This window comes from Ammospiza nelsoni, chromosome 21 (assembly GCF_027579445.1).
Source record: "Ammospiza nelsoni isolate bAmmNel1 chromosome 21, bAmmNel1.pri, whole genome shotgun sequence".
NCBI lineage: Eukaryota > Metazoa > Chordata > Aves > Passeriformes > Passerellidae > Ammospiza > Ammospiza nelsoni.
In genome coordinates, this window is record NC_080653.1 from 8,821,309 (window position 1) to 8,837,658 (window position 16,350).

General features: G+C 49.8%; 1 protein-coding gene across 1 annotated transcript in view; it reads left to right on the forward strand.

Moving 5' to 3' along the window:
- The window catches only part of NXN (nucleoredoxin), a 46,597-nt gene that overhangs the window by 24,235 nt on the left and 6,012 nt on the right, over window positions 1-16,350 (forward strand). The window contains exons 2-5 of the mRNA XM_059487163.1: window positions 8,464-8,581; window positions 9,885-10,018; window positions 10,357-10,457; window positions 10,899-11,005. Coding sequence (XP_059343146.1) covers window positions 8,464-8,581; window positions 9,885-10,018; window positions 10,357-10,457; window positions 10,899-11,005 — 460 coding nt within the window. The remainder of the gene's footprint in view (window positions 1-8,463; window positions 8,582-9,884; window positions 10,019-10,356; window positions 10,458-10,898; window positions 11,006-16,350) is intronic.

Below are 16,350 nucleotides of genomic sequence, written 5' to 3' on the forward strand. Positions count from 1 at the left end.
GGCCTCCTGTGGTTCGGTGCTGGGTTTCAGGGACAGATCGGGTTCCCTCTCTGGCCCTGCACCTGGCCCTCCATGTGTGTGTGTCACAAACCCCTCAGCCCTGGCTGCTGGCCCCATACTGGTTGTCCCTCCCCTTCCTCTGTGCCCAGCCCATACCATGGCTCTGCTCCTTTCCCTCTCCCTCCCTTCCCTGCTCCCCAGCTTTGCTGGAGCACTGTGTGATGGAAAAGCTGCTCTGCAGAAGGAATGGGTGGAGAAATGGCTTCTCCAACTTTCCACCTGCTGGTTTGTGCTGCAGTTGAGGTGTTGGTGCATCTGAGTTCTGGGCAGCTTTGTTCTGCCCTGGTTTTTCATGTGTGCAGGTGATTAACTGCAAACGTGGGACTCCCAGTGGCATTTTCCCATTCAGAGATCCTTGGCTGGGGCAGGTTTACACTTCCAGCCTTTCTGCTGAGGGGCTGAGTGTCAGTTTGGGGAGCAGGAGGGAGAGCAGTGCTCAGCAGAAGAGCATTTTCCAGCAGCCTGTGTTACATCTGTCCTGCCCACCTCACTTGAATGCTGTTCCCTGCAGGGCACCCAGTGCTGGCTCAGGCCAGCACAGCTCTGGGGCTCAGCTGTGCTGGTGAAGTGTGATAGGAGGGCACAGAGGCCCTGAAAACACATCATCATCATCATCAGGGGTTTGCCCAGAGCAGTTTTGTTGGTGTGATGTTTGCTCAGGATGGACTTGGGGCTCCAAAGGAAAAGCCCCCATGAGCGCTGTGGCTGCTCCAGGCTGGCACAGGCTGTGGGATCCCTTCCACCCTGAGAAGAGGAGTAGCAGGACTACTCAGAGCTGTCACTGGCAGGGATTGCTCTTTCCAGCTGGAGCTTGAGAGCACCTGGCTCTGGTTAGTTGCTGGCATATTTTGATCTGTGGTTACAGAGTGAATCCCTTGAGCTGGGAGCAGAGCCTGTTGCATGCAAAGCCCAGAGCTGCCCCCGCAGCCAGGGCTGTGGTTGTGGCCTTTGTAGCTCTGCAGCTGTGTAACCTTTGCATGAAAATCCTCCTTGGGTTGCAAACCAGGAGTGCTGCCAGATGAGGTTCAGTGCTGTCGGCTCTGAGACACCGAGATGGATGCAGCTGTAGGGAGGATCAGACCAACCCCAGCCAGTGCATCCTGAGATCAGCTGCTTTCAAACAGTCTGAGTGTCTGCAGTCATGCAAGAGCTGTGTTGAGTGGAGGAGGCATCACAGTGATGTGATGGATGAGCTTTTGCATTTCAAAAGGCGCTGTGGAAAAGCAAATTTGCCATCCACCCAGTGGGTACTTCAGCAGTGGGCACAAGGGGGTATCTGTGATATCTTGGTAGTTTTACAGGAATCTCCAGGTCTGGAGGATGTCCTGGTGCTGCCTTGTCACTGCTTGGGAGGCTCCTGGCTGCCTCACTCCCCAGGGTGTGTTACAGTGCTAACAAATGCTCCATTGTTTTCCGGGATTTTGTTGGTCTGATTGTGTAAGGTTCCCTCTCGGATTAACCACTGAAAACAAAACAGAAACCTCACTAATACCTCATTGTGTGCATTAAACAAAACAAAACAAAAAAACAAATCCCGATTTCCCTGCTGATTTAAAAGGCTTTTGTGTTTGGTGGGAACTCTGTTTTAACTCAAGGCTTTTCAGAAGTGTTTGTTTCTTAATGATCCGGGATTGCAAGGTGTTTGACCTTGAGATTACTGCCAGCACTCAAGTGAACAGTAGCAGCAAAGGCAGTGGGTAGGAAACCCATGTTCTGGCAACTGTCCCACTTCCAGTGACAGATGAGACATGGGACCAAGGGAGGCTCTGAACTCCAACATCCCAGACTCCCACCCCACCCCTCGCCTTTCCTATAAACAGATGGGAGAATATCCCTTTCCCATAGACAGAAATTATTCTTTTTTCTTATTGCCTCTATGTTTACATAGCTATTTCTTACTCAGTGTTAGTCATTTGGGGGAGTAATTTATAGGGGCCATGGATGATATACTTCTACATGTGTCTTAAATTTTTCCCACATACGTTTTAACTCCCACTGCCCTCACTGCTTTTTGTGTTTTTGCAGAAAGAAAAATGTTTATTAAATACCTTGCTCATGTGCAAGCCCCCTTTTAAGAGGTAAAGCATGGTGGTGTGCACATGGAGGAAAAAACCCCATTTATTGGATATACATGGAGGTGTATTTCCTAGTCCTGGGTTCAATGCTGCATCCTTAAATTCTGCATTCTTTGGGCTGTTGAATACAATTTGAGGAACGCTTGAAAAAAATGTATTTATGAAAAGCATCCTCAAAGTGTAGATAGACCAGCCTGTCTGGTGGCATCCTCCCAGCTTGATTTCCTGCCTGTGTTGTTATCTGTGTGTTTAGTCAAATGCTGCTTCCTCCTGATCCTGAGATCAAATCAAGCTGCCATCCCAGCACCTCTTTGAAACCTGCAATGTAAAACAACCAGGCCAGCTCCCGTGTCTGCTAAGGGCCCTGGGGCTTTGCTCTCCATACATCATGTTAACTGCTCTTCAGCTCTGCTCAAATTAAATGTTTTCCTATCAGCTGTGGGCTGCGGAGCATCCAGCCTGTCAGGCTGTGTGTGTGTCAGGGGGAGAGCAGGCAGCTTGTGCTCAGAGCCAGCCTTGCTGCCTGCCCTCAAACAAAACCTTCAGCTCTCCATCCCTGGGATGGCACAGCCTGGGAAATTGCAAAGAGCAGCAGCCAGTGTGAGGAACAGGGTGATGAGGGAAGAGGATGGGAGGAAACGCCAGGACATGAGGTTGGGCTGGCCCAGGTTCCTCATCGCAGGTTTTGGCTGTGGAGCTCCTCAGGGAACAAAGAGCAGCTCTCTGGCCGTGCCAGAAACCCACAGAGAGGGTTTCCTTCTGCTTTACCTCCAAACCTGCTGCTGATGTGCTCCGTGTCCAGGAGGAGCAAAAGCCCAGGGTGTCCCCTGTCCCCACAGCAGCTGTGGGGCGATGTGGGCAGCCACAAGCTGGACTGTGCTGTGCCAATCTCCCACCATGGAGAGGATGGAAGTGACAAGCAGAACTTTTGGGTTGATTTTCTTTAGATTTTTTCTTGCACTGAGTCATATTGCTGGAATGTCCCCAGCAGGTGCTGCCGGGCTGAGTGCCAGGGGACAGTGTTTGGGTTCCACTGGGCTTTCAGCCATTGCAGGCAGTGTGCACAGGGAGGGGAGCAATGGGGTCTGCATGGACCCACAGCCCCTGTGCCCCGTGCTGTCTGTCTCAGCTGTTCACATCAATCTCGTTTATTACAATTCCAAATCCTCCCTCCTCAGCTCATTAACGCTCCCGGAGCAGACATCTCTGTCACCGTTGTGTTTTGTAATTAGATTTTGATTTACTTTCAGAGAGGAGCGAGAGCACAATGGACATTAATTTATCCCAAGCCTCGCTCGGTCTCCTCCGTGTCACAGGGTCAGACCTTGGCGTGCACCATCTGGTCTCCCCCCTCTGCTTGGCTCTGTGTTGCTCCCTCATCGTGTTCTCCTTCTGCTCAGGGGCTTCCCTGATGGAAAAGGAAAAGGAGCAGTGAGGGAGGGCTGCAAGAGCAGCTTTTGTCCAAGCTGAGCTTGAGTCGTAAGGACAGGCGTGAAGTAGATTTAAATCGACAGGGAGAGGAGCAGCCTGTTGTCTGCAGAGCCTGGGTGGCCCCTGGTGCTTGTAAACCCTTTAAGGCACGATGTAAAAGCTGCAGTTTAACACTGTCAGTGAGCCAGGACAGAGGGGTTCCCGCAGCGCTGGAGCACTGGGAATGGCCATGGATATCTCAGCCTGGAGCTGCTCTGGGTGGCAGAGCTGGACATTGAGCTCTGCTGGTCCCTGCAGCCCTGGACCAAGAACATTTTCCCACCTGAGTGCTGCTCATGTGTTCCTCAGACAGATTTAATATTTCAGCCTGTGGCTCTTGAATGAGAGACCAGCAAGAGCTGAGCCCATGCTGTAATGGAAACCCCTCTCTGTGCTCTCACATGGTCACTCATGGAAGCTGAGATCTTTCCAATGCCTCACCAGAATTCTCCATTGCTTATAAGAGTGAATTTTTAGAAAAGTGGCTTTACATTTGTGCTACTACAAAGCAGCAGCCATCCACAGCAGGAATATGTTAATTTATTGCTGCCTTCGAGTATTTTAACTGGCTTTGTCTTCTGTCACTGGTCAAGGTGGAAGTGTAGGTTGCAAGATGAGTAGAGACCATGTCTGCCCTCTGCATCCCTGGGCAGAGTCAGCTCCATATGCAATGGAAGAGGGAAGTGTGAGAGCTTTTCTGGTCCAGTTTCACACAGCAGCAGAGAAATGCAGCCCCCAAGGAGGGTGGGAGCACCACTTTCTCAGTGCGCTGCAGGCAGTTGTGCTTTATCTCTGCCAGCATTCACTGCTGCAGCTCAGGATTTATGTGAGCCAGTGAATGCGAGCAGGGCTGATAAATCAATCAGCACAACCAAAAATAGCACCTGGCAGCTGTTGGAAGTGGGGGATCCCTTCCCCAGCAGAAGGAGCAGAGCAGGAGGGGATTTCATCCTCCCCGGCCGGGTGCCAGCCCTGCACAGAAACAGCCGTGGATGCTGGGGAGACCTCTTGTCTGACACCTTTATCTGGAAAAATTACTGTGGCTGTCTGCAAATGTCTCCCCAGCCTCTCAGCCAGGAATTCCCAATCTTCAGGATGAGGGGAATAATGGAGCCTGTGCTGGTGGGGAGAGCAGCCTTGTGCTGCTGATGGTCGATGTCTGTGGATCAATGTCTGGAGATCAGCCTTCAGATCACAAGTGATCTCTGAAAGCCTCTCCCAGCTGGCTGTGGATGGAGCCCCCAGGGTTTGTGGTTTCCAGGATGTCGTGGTGATGCTTTAGTGCAGGGATAAAGTTTCCAGAGGAATCTGGTGACTCTGGTTTTTCCACTGGACGCCTGCACTAAACCACCTGCACAGGAGCCAGGGAAGTTTCTGTAAGGCTGCTCAGCCTGCACAGAGCCTTGTGAGGGGCTGTATTTCCTCACTCCTTCTCCAGTGGGTGTCCTGGGGTGAGCAGTGACTGGAGCAGGCCTGAACCAGGAGAGAAGAGCCCTGCAGGAGATCAGCTGCTTTCAGGCTGAATAGTCCATAGATTATTTCCACATCTGTGTTAGCTTTGGCTTGATCCCACAGATTTGCAACAGCTGTTGGGAAGCAGAGCAGAGATCCCCTCTTTAAATGGATGATCAAATCCTTAGAGTGTGTGGAGTATGTTATTTCTATGTCATCCTCTTCACAGCAGGAAAAACAGCTTTTCAGAGTTGCTGAGGCAGCACTCTGCCCTGCTGCCTGAGCTATCATCCCATCAGCCACAGTCTCACAGCAAGTTGTAATTTGCTTTCTGCATCCCACACCCAGCCTGACACAGAATCCTTTGTGAGGTGTGTGGTTGTGCAGGTACCCATACAGGGATGCCTTTTTTCTCCTGGATTTCCCTTTCTGCATGGACCACAACCAGTGGGTGTAAGCTGAGCTTGTCCCCTTTGCAGAACTTTCACATGTGCAAATCCCTGGCATTTTACCCTGAGAAAAGCTAACTAGCACAATGGTTTGCCACAGGACAGGTTGGGTCATCCCAGTGGTTTTAGGTGGGGATCAGATGTCCTTGCTGGGAGCTGTAGTTTGGGTGCAAAATAATGGCACAGCGTGGGAATCCCATAGGAGCTGTCTTCAGCTTGGCTAAAATGAACCAGCCCATTTCCTCTCAAGGTTCTGCTCTTTCAGGTCAGACCTGCAGTAAAAGGAGCCATCAGGCTTCCTTCCCAAAGAGTCTGACAGGCTCTGGAAAGGCTGGAATCTGGCAGATGAGGGCCAGGGTGGTGGGAATTGTGGTAGATCCTGGCGCTCCTCCTGCGGCGCGTGCGTTTCTCATTCCCCATCAGCTTTCCTGGTGCACAGGGGACTCATCAAAGCAAACTGCTCCCACTTTAAACAGCACATTCCTGGATGGAATTAATATGGTTAGTGCAGCGAGACCACTAACTTCAATTCAAGGCTTTTATAGAGGGCTTCAAATGGCAGCCCAGTTCCAGTTGCTTTATGTGCAGTTGTTGTGTTTGTTCACTGGTGTTGTGTGATGCGTTTCAGTGATAACCCAGGCTGCAAATCTGTTAAAAATAGGAAGTGCTGCTCAGCCTGTGTGAAGCTCTGAAACTTGGTTTGGTGTTACCTGGGCTGGTGGGCTGTGTCCTTTAAAAACCTTTCCATTTGAATTGTTTTTCTCACTCATCCAAGGTGTGACTGAGCCTGACATGATGTTCATCAGGTTCAAGTCTCAGAGCTCAGTGATGGACATGCTCCCCCAGCAGCAGGAGATGTCACATTGACCTCTTTTGATGCTTTTTGACCCTTTTAACACACACCTGGCTTGATGCTTGCTTGAGGCATTCTCTTTTGGACCCTCACTGATGAGTGAGAAGTGGCAACTCCTGATTTCATGGGGACAGAGTGTCTGGATTGCAGATTGCCTCTGCCATCCATGTCTGGGATGTGCCTGCAGATTGTGTCCAGTGGGGCCTGATGGTTTTCACGTCCTGAGAAGACCCAGGACCAACTGTTGGCAAGAGTTGCCACATGTGCTGGACCTCATAGACTGCCTGGAGCCAGCCATGCCACGCTTGCTGCAGTGCTTTGGGCAGGTTTGGTTTGCTGTTATCCCCATCTCTCTGAGCACAGAGAGTCCATGCAGCCTCTTGGCTCCAAAGTGCAGACCCTGCTCCTTCCCCAGCCAAGCAAAACTGCCAGGACCCACCGTGATGCCCCGGGGGAGCTGCTTCTGTATACAAAGGACTTGGCAAAATGAAGTGTAATGTAAGCAACTATTTAAAGAGACTGATCCGATTGCTAGTTGTAATTTCCTTATTGTTTGCAGCACCCTGTTAAATGCCTGTGATCCTTATAAAGAGCTTTCCCCCACCCTTTAAACTTCACAGAAGTGGATTTTACCTTCTGTGGTTTGAACACAGTCATTGTGAGGGGGCTGATTTGCACTGAGTAAGGTTTCTTTATTCTTTTCATGCCCAGGGCCATTTGGTTTGTGTATCCATTAATATGTCTGTTGGAAATGGAAGGCTGGGGGGTAGGACACAAAACCTTGCCTCTCTGTATGTCCCCAGATCATTCCCATCTCAGGAAATGGGATTGCCTCTCTTTGCAGATCAGGGACAGCCATCTGCAGAGTTCTCCTCTGGGAACATGTGGGTGCAGTTTCCCTGTGAGATACTGCTGGAAACAGCAGGACATTGATGGTTTCTCTGGCTCTTGCACTGGCTGGCACTGGTGGGCCCCCTCTGTGCTGCTCCAGTGCCTGGGTTTTATTCTCCAGACTGGAGCACGTTGTAAACACACAGAGCCTGAGGGGCTTTGCAGAGCAGAGCTTGATGTTAGAGGAAGGTAGAGATTAGTTTCCTTCCCCATTTGGCTCTTGGTTATGGTTTGGCTTTAGTTTGAGAGTCTGATAATTCAGCACTGGGCTGTTTGGGTTGAAATGCTTGGAGAAATGAAGGAGAACGAGGTGATGGCAGCAGCTCCTCCGTGCATGGTGGGGAGAGCAGCTCTGCCAGCCCACACCTGCAGGCTGGGCTGTGCCAGCAGCTGCTGCTCCTGTTCCTCCTCATCCCAGCCAGCTTCTGTGCATGAATTAAGCTCTAAATGATCCTGTGCCAGCAGCATATCCTGGGGAACGTGAGCCCAGCAGTGTGTGACACCCAGAGGGCTCTGTCCTGATGCTGTGCAGAGCTGAGCTCGCTGCAGAGACCGGCACACAGCCTCATCCAGACTGGGATGCCCAAAATGTGGCCATCAGCCTGCAAAGCTGGCACTGCAGGATGGATGAGCTGGGCCCCCAGGCTGATGTCAAAACCCTTCATCAGCTCCTGGGAACAAACCCGGGAAGCCCCAGTTACAGAAAAATAATTTTTTTGTGTGTTGGCCTTGTGCTCAGCCTGGCTGTGTCTTGGCAGGGGTTGCTGGTTTGTTTAATGAACATGGAAATGGGAGGGGAGGAAACAGCCAGGGAAGCATTACAAATTGCTTCAGAGCAGTGGCATTAAAAGTATTTGTGCTTACCATGTCTTCTAAACAAAGAGCTCAAAGCATGGCAAGTATTATCCCCATTTTACTTGCAAAGAGGTAAAAGCAGGAGGAGGAGAAGCTTTGCCTCTGCTCATGGGCAAGCCCACAGAAAGTGGGAGATGCACAGGGGTCTCCCCTGAGGTCCTGAGGGGATGGTGGTGATGGTGAGGGTCTCTCTGGGCCCTCACCATCCTCACATTCCTTCACACTCATCCCTGAAGCACCAGCTCTGTTTCTTTGTTCACCTCTCACCTCTGCTCTGAAAGATGCTAATGCTCCAAAATCTTCCTCTTCACGCAGCCAAGTTTACCTTCCTTATCTCCCTTTCCAATCTCTTTTGCAGCTGAAGCTGTGGAACAAGTACAGAGTCTCCAACATTCCTTCCCTAATATTTATCGATGCCTCCTCTGGGAAGGTGGTGTGCAGGAACGGCCTCCTGGTCATCAGAGATGACCCTGAAGGTAAGACCTGCAGTGCCCTGTGCCACAGAAACATGGACACACAGCTGCCTTTTCATCTCAGTTCATTCTGAATGGCCTGGGGGAAAAGGGAACAAAGAACTATTGTCATAATTAACTATTCAAAGCACTGTGCTATTTTCTGCATCATTCCTGCCAGATCTTGTGTTTTGGTTTTGCTTACTGAAAAGAACAAAGAATTTCCCTCTAGGATTTTTGTCTGGAGTGCTAATGAGGAAAAGGTTAGGCTAACTGAAACATGAAGTTTGGATTTTTCCCTAATGGAGGCACATGGACGGACAGAATGGGAGCCCAGACCTTCCATACCTTGGGAGCAGAATCCTTCCAGAACACTGAGTGGGGCTTTTATCACTGACATCACACTCAGGTTAATGCATTTCCCATTATTTAGAAATTAAACAGAAATATATTACTATTCTCCCTTGCTGAGGTTTGCTGTGCTGGGAGTTGGTGTTAAATCCATCTTCCTACAATTTGGAAAAAACCCAAATGAGCCAAATTGTGAAAAAAAACCCATCCAAATGTGCCCTTATTCACAGACCCTGCAGACCCATCAGTCATGTGCTGTAGTTTTCCATCCATTTCTTTTATTACTGGCTGATTGTTTCTTGGTGCAGTAAATCCTGACAGAGTCTTTAATTCAGTGGCAGGAGCTGTGCAGCAGGAACATGTTGTGGCCTGAGCCATCTGTGATGTTTCCTCCTCTCTGGCTGAGCACATGGATGGATTGCTCTGGGAGCTGGCAGCAGATGATTCAGAGCATGTTTTTGTGTACACACACAGCTTGCTGTGGGGTGCAGAGGGTTAGTGTGAGATATATAGAGGTATATGGATATAAACACACCATCTTTTACATAGATATAAAGCTAAGGTTTGTAAATAAAGACATGTATGGATATGTGTAAAAATATATGGTTAGTGTCAGCTTAAGGGACACATTCTGACTGCATTCCTGAGCACGTACCACCTTGCCCTCTCTTGCTAAAATAAACACTGTTGATAAGGAAAAGGTGCCTCATCAGGCACAAAACCAGAGCAGGCTTTGTCAAGCTGAAGGTGCTGTGACTTGGGTGAGAGTGACCCTGGCTGCAGTGCAGAGCTTGGCTGTGCTGGTGCCTGACAGCTGAGGTGTTCTGCATCCCCCTTGGGTGGAATAAACCCCAGCAGGGTTCCTCAGGCAGGATCCCCTGTATCCTCAAGATGGGATGTTTTGAATCTGTAGAAGTTGCATGCACATGTTACCATCTTGTGTCTTCTTTCCACCCCTATCCCGACCCCTCTCCAGGTCTGGAGTTCCCCTGGGGGCCAAAACCCTTCAGTGAAGTCGTTGCTGGGCCTCTGCTAAGGAACAATGGGCAGACACTGGACAGCAGTGCCTTGGAGGGCTCTCACGTCGGGGTCTATTTCTCTGCACACTGGGTGAGTAGCAGGTGCTGGGCAGAGCAGCTGGACTGGGCTCAGGGAGAGTAAAGACCCCAGGCTGGCTGGTGCTGAAGAATTTAAAAACTTAAGAAGAATTTAGGATGCTTTGATTATCAGCATTGCAGTGGCCTGTCATCCTCAGGGAAAGAGTGGTCAGATTTTAAAAATGGAAGAGGTTTTGTTGGTAAATTACAGACCATAAACCCCAGGCACCTTCAGGCACTGCAGCAAAGATGAGGTGACTCCAGTTCATGGTCACTGGGTCACCTGGCCCTGCTGGCTGTGGGGCTGGTCCTGGGCAGGAGACAATTCCTCCTTATGCTTGTGTCTTGCAGTGCCCGCCGTGCCGAAGCCTCACGAGGGTGCTGGTGGAGTCCTACAGGAAAATCAAGGAGGCAGGCCAGAAGTTTGAGATCCTCTTCGTCAGTGCAGACAGGTGAGGCAGCCCTGAACACCCTGTGCAGGCAGAGCAGGTTGGCTCTGGCACCAGAAATCTGCCTGAGTCCTTTCCCTCTGCCTAGCAGGGAATTGCAGAGTGGGGTCAGCCAGAGCAGGTCTGTGCTTCACTTTGTGGCTCTGGGCTCTGAGGGATGCTTGAACTAGTGCTGTCCCCGTGGGCTGACATTCAGATGCCCTGGAGAATTTGAAATATTTTATTGGGGAAAAATACACTGTGGACTTCTTAATATTTTACTGGGGTAAAATGCACCATGGAGTTGTTCATGAAGAACAGGCAGCTTTAAATTTGGTCTGACTCTCTCCCAGCTGATGGGTTTTGGTGGGAGGGATAAAAGGCTTTGCAAGGCAGGATTTTTAGTGAGGAAGGAGCCTGGCCAGTGGAGGGCTGTGCCTGCCATGCCCCGTTCCCCTGGCACAGGTCAGAGGACTCCTTCAAGCAGTACTTCAGCGAGATGCCCTGGGTGGCCGTGCCCTACGCCGACGAGGCCAGACGGTCACGCCTGAACCGACTCTACGGCATCCAAGGTAGGAAGGGCCTCACTGAGGCACAGATCTCCTTCTCCCCCCTCCTTTTCCTGAGCATTTGTAATGTCTCCTCTTGTTTAACTAAACCAAGAAAACAGCAAAGCAAAGCACAGTGCCCCAGGCAGAGCAGCTTCGTGTTTCTGCTCTCCACAAACTCACATTCCTACCACCTGCCAGGCAGGCTGTTAGTTGAAACAGGACTTCCATAAACAACCTAATTCTTCCTGGAAACTTGGAAGCTGTTTTTGGCTTGGATGTTTTTTGTCTAATTACTGATTTATTTATTTTTTGCTATTTCTTGAAGGTTTAAATTTCATTTTCTTGCTGGTTTATGTAATGCAAAGGCAGGCCGTGTTCTGTGAAGGGGCTGAGGAAGATGGCATCTGGTTTATGTTAGTGACATGAATTACAAAGGACAGAGTGTTTGATGTAAACCATGGCTTTGCTTTTACTGTACATGCCATTGCCAGAATTCCAGCAGCCCTGGCTGCTCACAGGGGCAGGGAGAGACTCTGTGTGTCTGGGTGGCTTCAAAGAATCTCAAAGATGACAAAAGCTCACAGCAGCCATCCTGGGGGCTGGCACCTTGTTCCTGCAGGGACAAACTGCACACAGAGAGGTGCCAGGTGACTGGCTGGTGAGGAGATCTCATGTATGTACAAAGAGTTTCTCCCTGTGGTTAAAGGATCTTGCTGCAATGTGGCTGTTGCTCATCTGTTTCTGTGTGGTGTCATAGAATCAGAATATGCTGAGTTGGAAGGGACCCATCAGGATCATAGATCCAGCTCCTGGCCCTATGTAGGACACCCAGCAACCCAACCCTGTGCCTGACAGCTTTGTTCCAATGCTTCTTGATCTCAGACAGGTTTGGTGCTGTGAACACTTCCTTGGGGAGCCTCCTTCAGTTCTCAGCCACTCTCTGGGTGAAAACATTTTTTCCTGATATCCAACCTAAACCTCCCCTGCCTCAGCTTTGTGTTGTCCAGGTGGGTGCAGGCTGGCAGAATGTTCTTGTGATCTGCAGGGAAGGAGGAGTTTTGCCAAAGGAGGCCGAGGGCTTTTGGGAAGAGTGACAGGAGAAATAATCCCTCCTTGGAGTCCTCTCCAAATCCCCTTCTGGTGTGAGCTCAGGTGCTGCCACTCAGCCCTGTCCCCTGACCTTAGCCCAAGAATAACCATCAGCCTGCTTTAAATAGCCATCAGTTCACTGCTTAATGACCTTCCCATGAGGCAAGAGCTTTCCAAATTCATCCCTCTTTTCCCAGCCCACTCACAACCCTCTCCAGTGCTGGTTTCAGCCCAGCGCTGCAGGACTGCTGCCAGTTTCACTGGGACTTTCTGTAAATAAGGTGTCCAGACATGGATACTTGAGCACCAGGCATGCTGTAGCCAGGGAAACAGTTGCAACAGCTTTCCCTCCAACTCCAACCTTCTTAAAGGTATCTCTCTTTGTTGTGTGCCGACCTGAAAATGTAAATATTGGTTGTAATATGTAAATATTCCCCTGTATCCCAATCCCCTCCTCTGTCCCTGAATTTCAGCTCCATGCAGATTTGGGGCTGCCTGCCTGTTTGCAGTCAGGCTTTTCACACCAGCTGGGACCAAACCTTCCTGCAAACAGAGCTGGATGTCATGGGCTCTGCTCATCACCACACGTGGTTATTCCACCCAAATGAAAAATTAGATCTGTGTAACCACATCTGCATTTCCCACATTCATGGTTCTGATGTTCCCTCTCTGAAAGGAGCTGCACCTATGACCAGTGAGTGTCCAAGTTACCATCCTGGTGCTTGGGTTGTGAGCACAACATGAGGAAGTTTCTCTCTTTTTTTGAAGGCTGGGTACTGAAACAACACAAGAGTTTGTCTTCCCTGTCTGCTTTAAGTTCCTGAGTGGTGGAAAGTAGCAAGAGAGTCAAATCTCTTGTTGTTTTAGTCCTCTGTTGGCCCCTACAAACTTTTAAAAACTCGGTATAAAATGCAAGTTGAGTTATAGGCCTTTATTTGGGTTTAGTTTGAATGCCTCTATTCATAACTCATGCACACTCAGAGGCTGTGCCCTACCACCTCCAGTAAATTGCTTCTGGGTGCAGGGCTGTTCTGAGAAAGAGCCATGGCTTGTGTTGTGGCTGCTTAGAAATAATTCCCCTTTGTGCAGCAGCTCCCAGTCCTGCCTTGGGTGAAATCCCCTGCCCTTAGCTCTCCTTCCAGTGGGATGGGGAGCAGTGATAAATTTTGTGCTTTGATAGGAATCACCCCTTCTTGTTGTGTTCCCCAATATTCCCTCTGGACTCTGTGGTGTCTCTTTGGGATTTGCAATGCCTTCCAAAAACTGTTTCTCTCTTCCCCCATGCTTTACCTCAACAGGTCACCCTCACAGCCTGGAAATCACTGCTGCAGGAGATTTCTGGAGCTTTCTTCTGAAAAAGTGAAAACCCAGCAATAAAATGCACCACCTGTGCTGTGGTTGGTGTGGGGTTTGCTTCACTTAGATTGTGATTGCTCACCCAACAGACTTCATGCAGATGAGATTTCAATATCAGGTCTGGGGTTTAATGTATAAATATGTAAATGCCTTGCCAGGTTCGGTAACAAACCATTTGGCCCCTGTGTTTTCATAAAACGCTGCCCCCGTGGGAGCCAAATCCATTTTCTAGTGCATAAAATCCAACCAAGGCTGTCTATGCTAATTCTCATCCAAGCTTATACAATATTCATTGCAGTGTCTGATCGCTGATTTTTCTTGATAAGTAAATTCTGGTGTTATGACTTAAGGCAATTACCAAATCCCCCAAAAGGCACTAAAATAACAAATAGTGGCTGGGACGAGCGGGGAGGGGGAATTATTTGGGTTAGCAGCTGTGGATAACATTAAAGATGGTTTTCCTGGTCCTGCAGGTCTGTGTCCCATGGAAACAGGGTGTGTCTTTTAGGGGAGTAATCACAAAGGTCACCTGAGAAGATGAGGATGTGAATTATCTTTAAAAATATTCTGTATTTTGTATTTGCAGTTGGAGGTTCAATGGCTGGGTATGGGGAGGGTGTAATCTGCATATGGAAATTAGGTGAAGTCTAAAGGAATGCTTTGAGTAGTGGATGAAATCCTTGATAGCTGCAGAATCACAGCGATCTGTGTCTAAATTGAGCCCTTCATTTTCCCAGATCAGCAAAGCTCGTTTGAAAGCTCTGCCCGGGAGCGCTGCTCAGGCTGACTGATGACCTGGGCAGCCTGTCCCTCATGAATAGTGGATGGAAAGCAGGCGTTTGGGGTGGGGCTGGCAATCCTAAAAGGACCAAGATCCGAATCCTGAGAATCCCGCGTGCTTCTCCTGGTGTCAGTAGCACTTTGTGCCTCTAAGGGCAGGGCCAGCGTGAGATTTCCCAATTCCTTCCAGTCTGTTTAACCCATCCCTGCCCTGGGGCTACACTGAATTACCAGCAGGTAATGAATAAGCCTTTTTGTGATACAAAATGGTTTTCTTGGCGTACCCTAAGGATCTGCAAGCTCAGCCATTGGGCGGGTTCCTGCACTGCTGCTTAGCACCAGCCCCGGCGCAGGCAGGAATGCTGGGGCTGGAATGCCGGGAATGCGGCCGCTGCCTGGACCTGCAGGCAGGCTGGGACACACAGATGGCCGAGTATTTCCTCGAGAAACGCCTCCTCCGATTCTGAGGGCTTGTGAGTAACCCACTGTTGGGCAAACACGGGAGTGCTCGGTGCCAGCAGCCTGGCAGGGGCACACATGCTGTGAAGGGAAGGGCTCTGCAGGGGATTTCTGAGGAATGAGCTTTAAAATGAACCTTGAGATAAAGGGCAGGAGTGTTTCAGCTTGCCAGGGATGGTGCTGGGTGAAGGAGATGCTGCAGAGGGAGCAGGGCAAAGCCCAGGTGATGAGCAGTGACAGCAGCACTTGGCACTAACACTCATCACTTCATTTGTCCCTTGGGGGCTGATCCTGCTGTCCCCTCTTCCTTCCTGGTGGGATGTTTCTGTCTCCCTGATGACAGAGGAATGGTGAGCTTTCCAGATGAAGTCACCAACGTGAGCCACTCCTGCTGACCCACCCGTGGCTGTTTTGTGGCAGGAAAGCCAGTGCTTTATCAGATGGGCTGGTCACCAGCTGGTGTCCAACCTGCCCCACTGCAGTGACCTTTGATTTGTGACCTGTGCTATGTCTCTGCTGCAACTCTGCTCACCTCCTGTACAAAGCTTCTCCTTTATGACTAAAACTTTTCAGCCCCGTAGATCAGGGTAAAATGTTGCTTTTTCCCAAGGGCCAGACCATCACTGGATATGCCCTGAGCCACATCCTGCCAGGCTCCTGTAGATCTGGACATTCCTGCACAGCTTTGTTGGTCTCCAGAGGGATGTGCTGTGGAAATGGCTGGGCCATTAGTGCAGAGTGCTGGAGGGCTGTGGGGGCAATAATACACGGTGTTCTTCTAGGAAGGAACACACCCTGCTTCCTGGCCACTGCTATCTGCAAGCCTTATGAGTGAGTTCTTGGGAATTGGGCTCTTCCAGAGGCAGCCACATCTGGGCACTGGGATGGGGGTGCAAGAAGGAGGGTTGTACAGTGGGATTTGCACCCATTGGCACCAGATTGCAGCTGGCAGGGAGAGGCAGGCAATGCCAGAGCTGTCTGTCAGCTTCCTGCTCTGGCTCCTGACTCACAGTGCTCTGCTAGGACTGAAACAGGATCCAGGGAGCCTGATCCCTGTGGGAATCCACAAAATCAGAGGGTTTTGGGAAAGCTGCAAAAGGCAGGCCTCAGAGACAGTAGAACTGTGATTAGAGCTAAGCAGCAGCCATGAGATAGGTCAGCAGAAAAATTATTTAAAAAGTAGAAAAGCAAGGACAAATAGAACAATGGTCTGTGTATTAACACTTGTCTAAATAACTCCCTAAGCTACAGAAAAGTTTATCTAGCAAGATATTAGGAAGTTTAAAGCTTAATAATGGAGCTCTGTGCATTGTGTTTTAAGGCTTACAAGTAGATATTGTATTCAAAATAAGCAAGCATTGTTTTAACCAAAGGTAAGTATGCTTATAGTGGTTGGGCAGAACTACTGTCAATGTGCTTTTGCTTTGTGTGATTGGTCAAAAAACTTATAAAGTGAGTTGTAACATTAAGTTCTTTGTTTGCTGCCTGGGATGTGAGCTGCTGGCATCTTCCCATTGTCATAACCATGTAATGAGGCTGATGGTGAAAAATAAGCCAGCTCAAGGCAGTTCCACAGCAGCTCCATCCCATTTGTGATTTGTGCACAGCCCCTGGCTGGTGACAGATCCCCACTGGGTGAGCTGCACGGGGCAGGAGGCTCGCTGGGCTCCTGCCACAGCCAG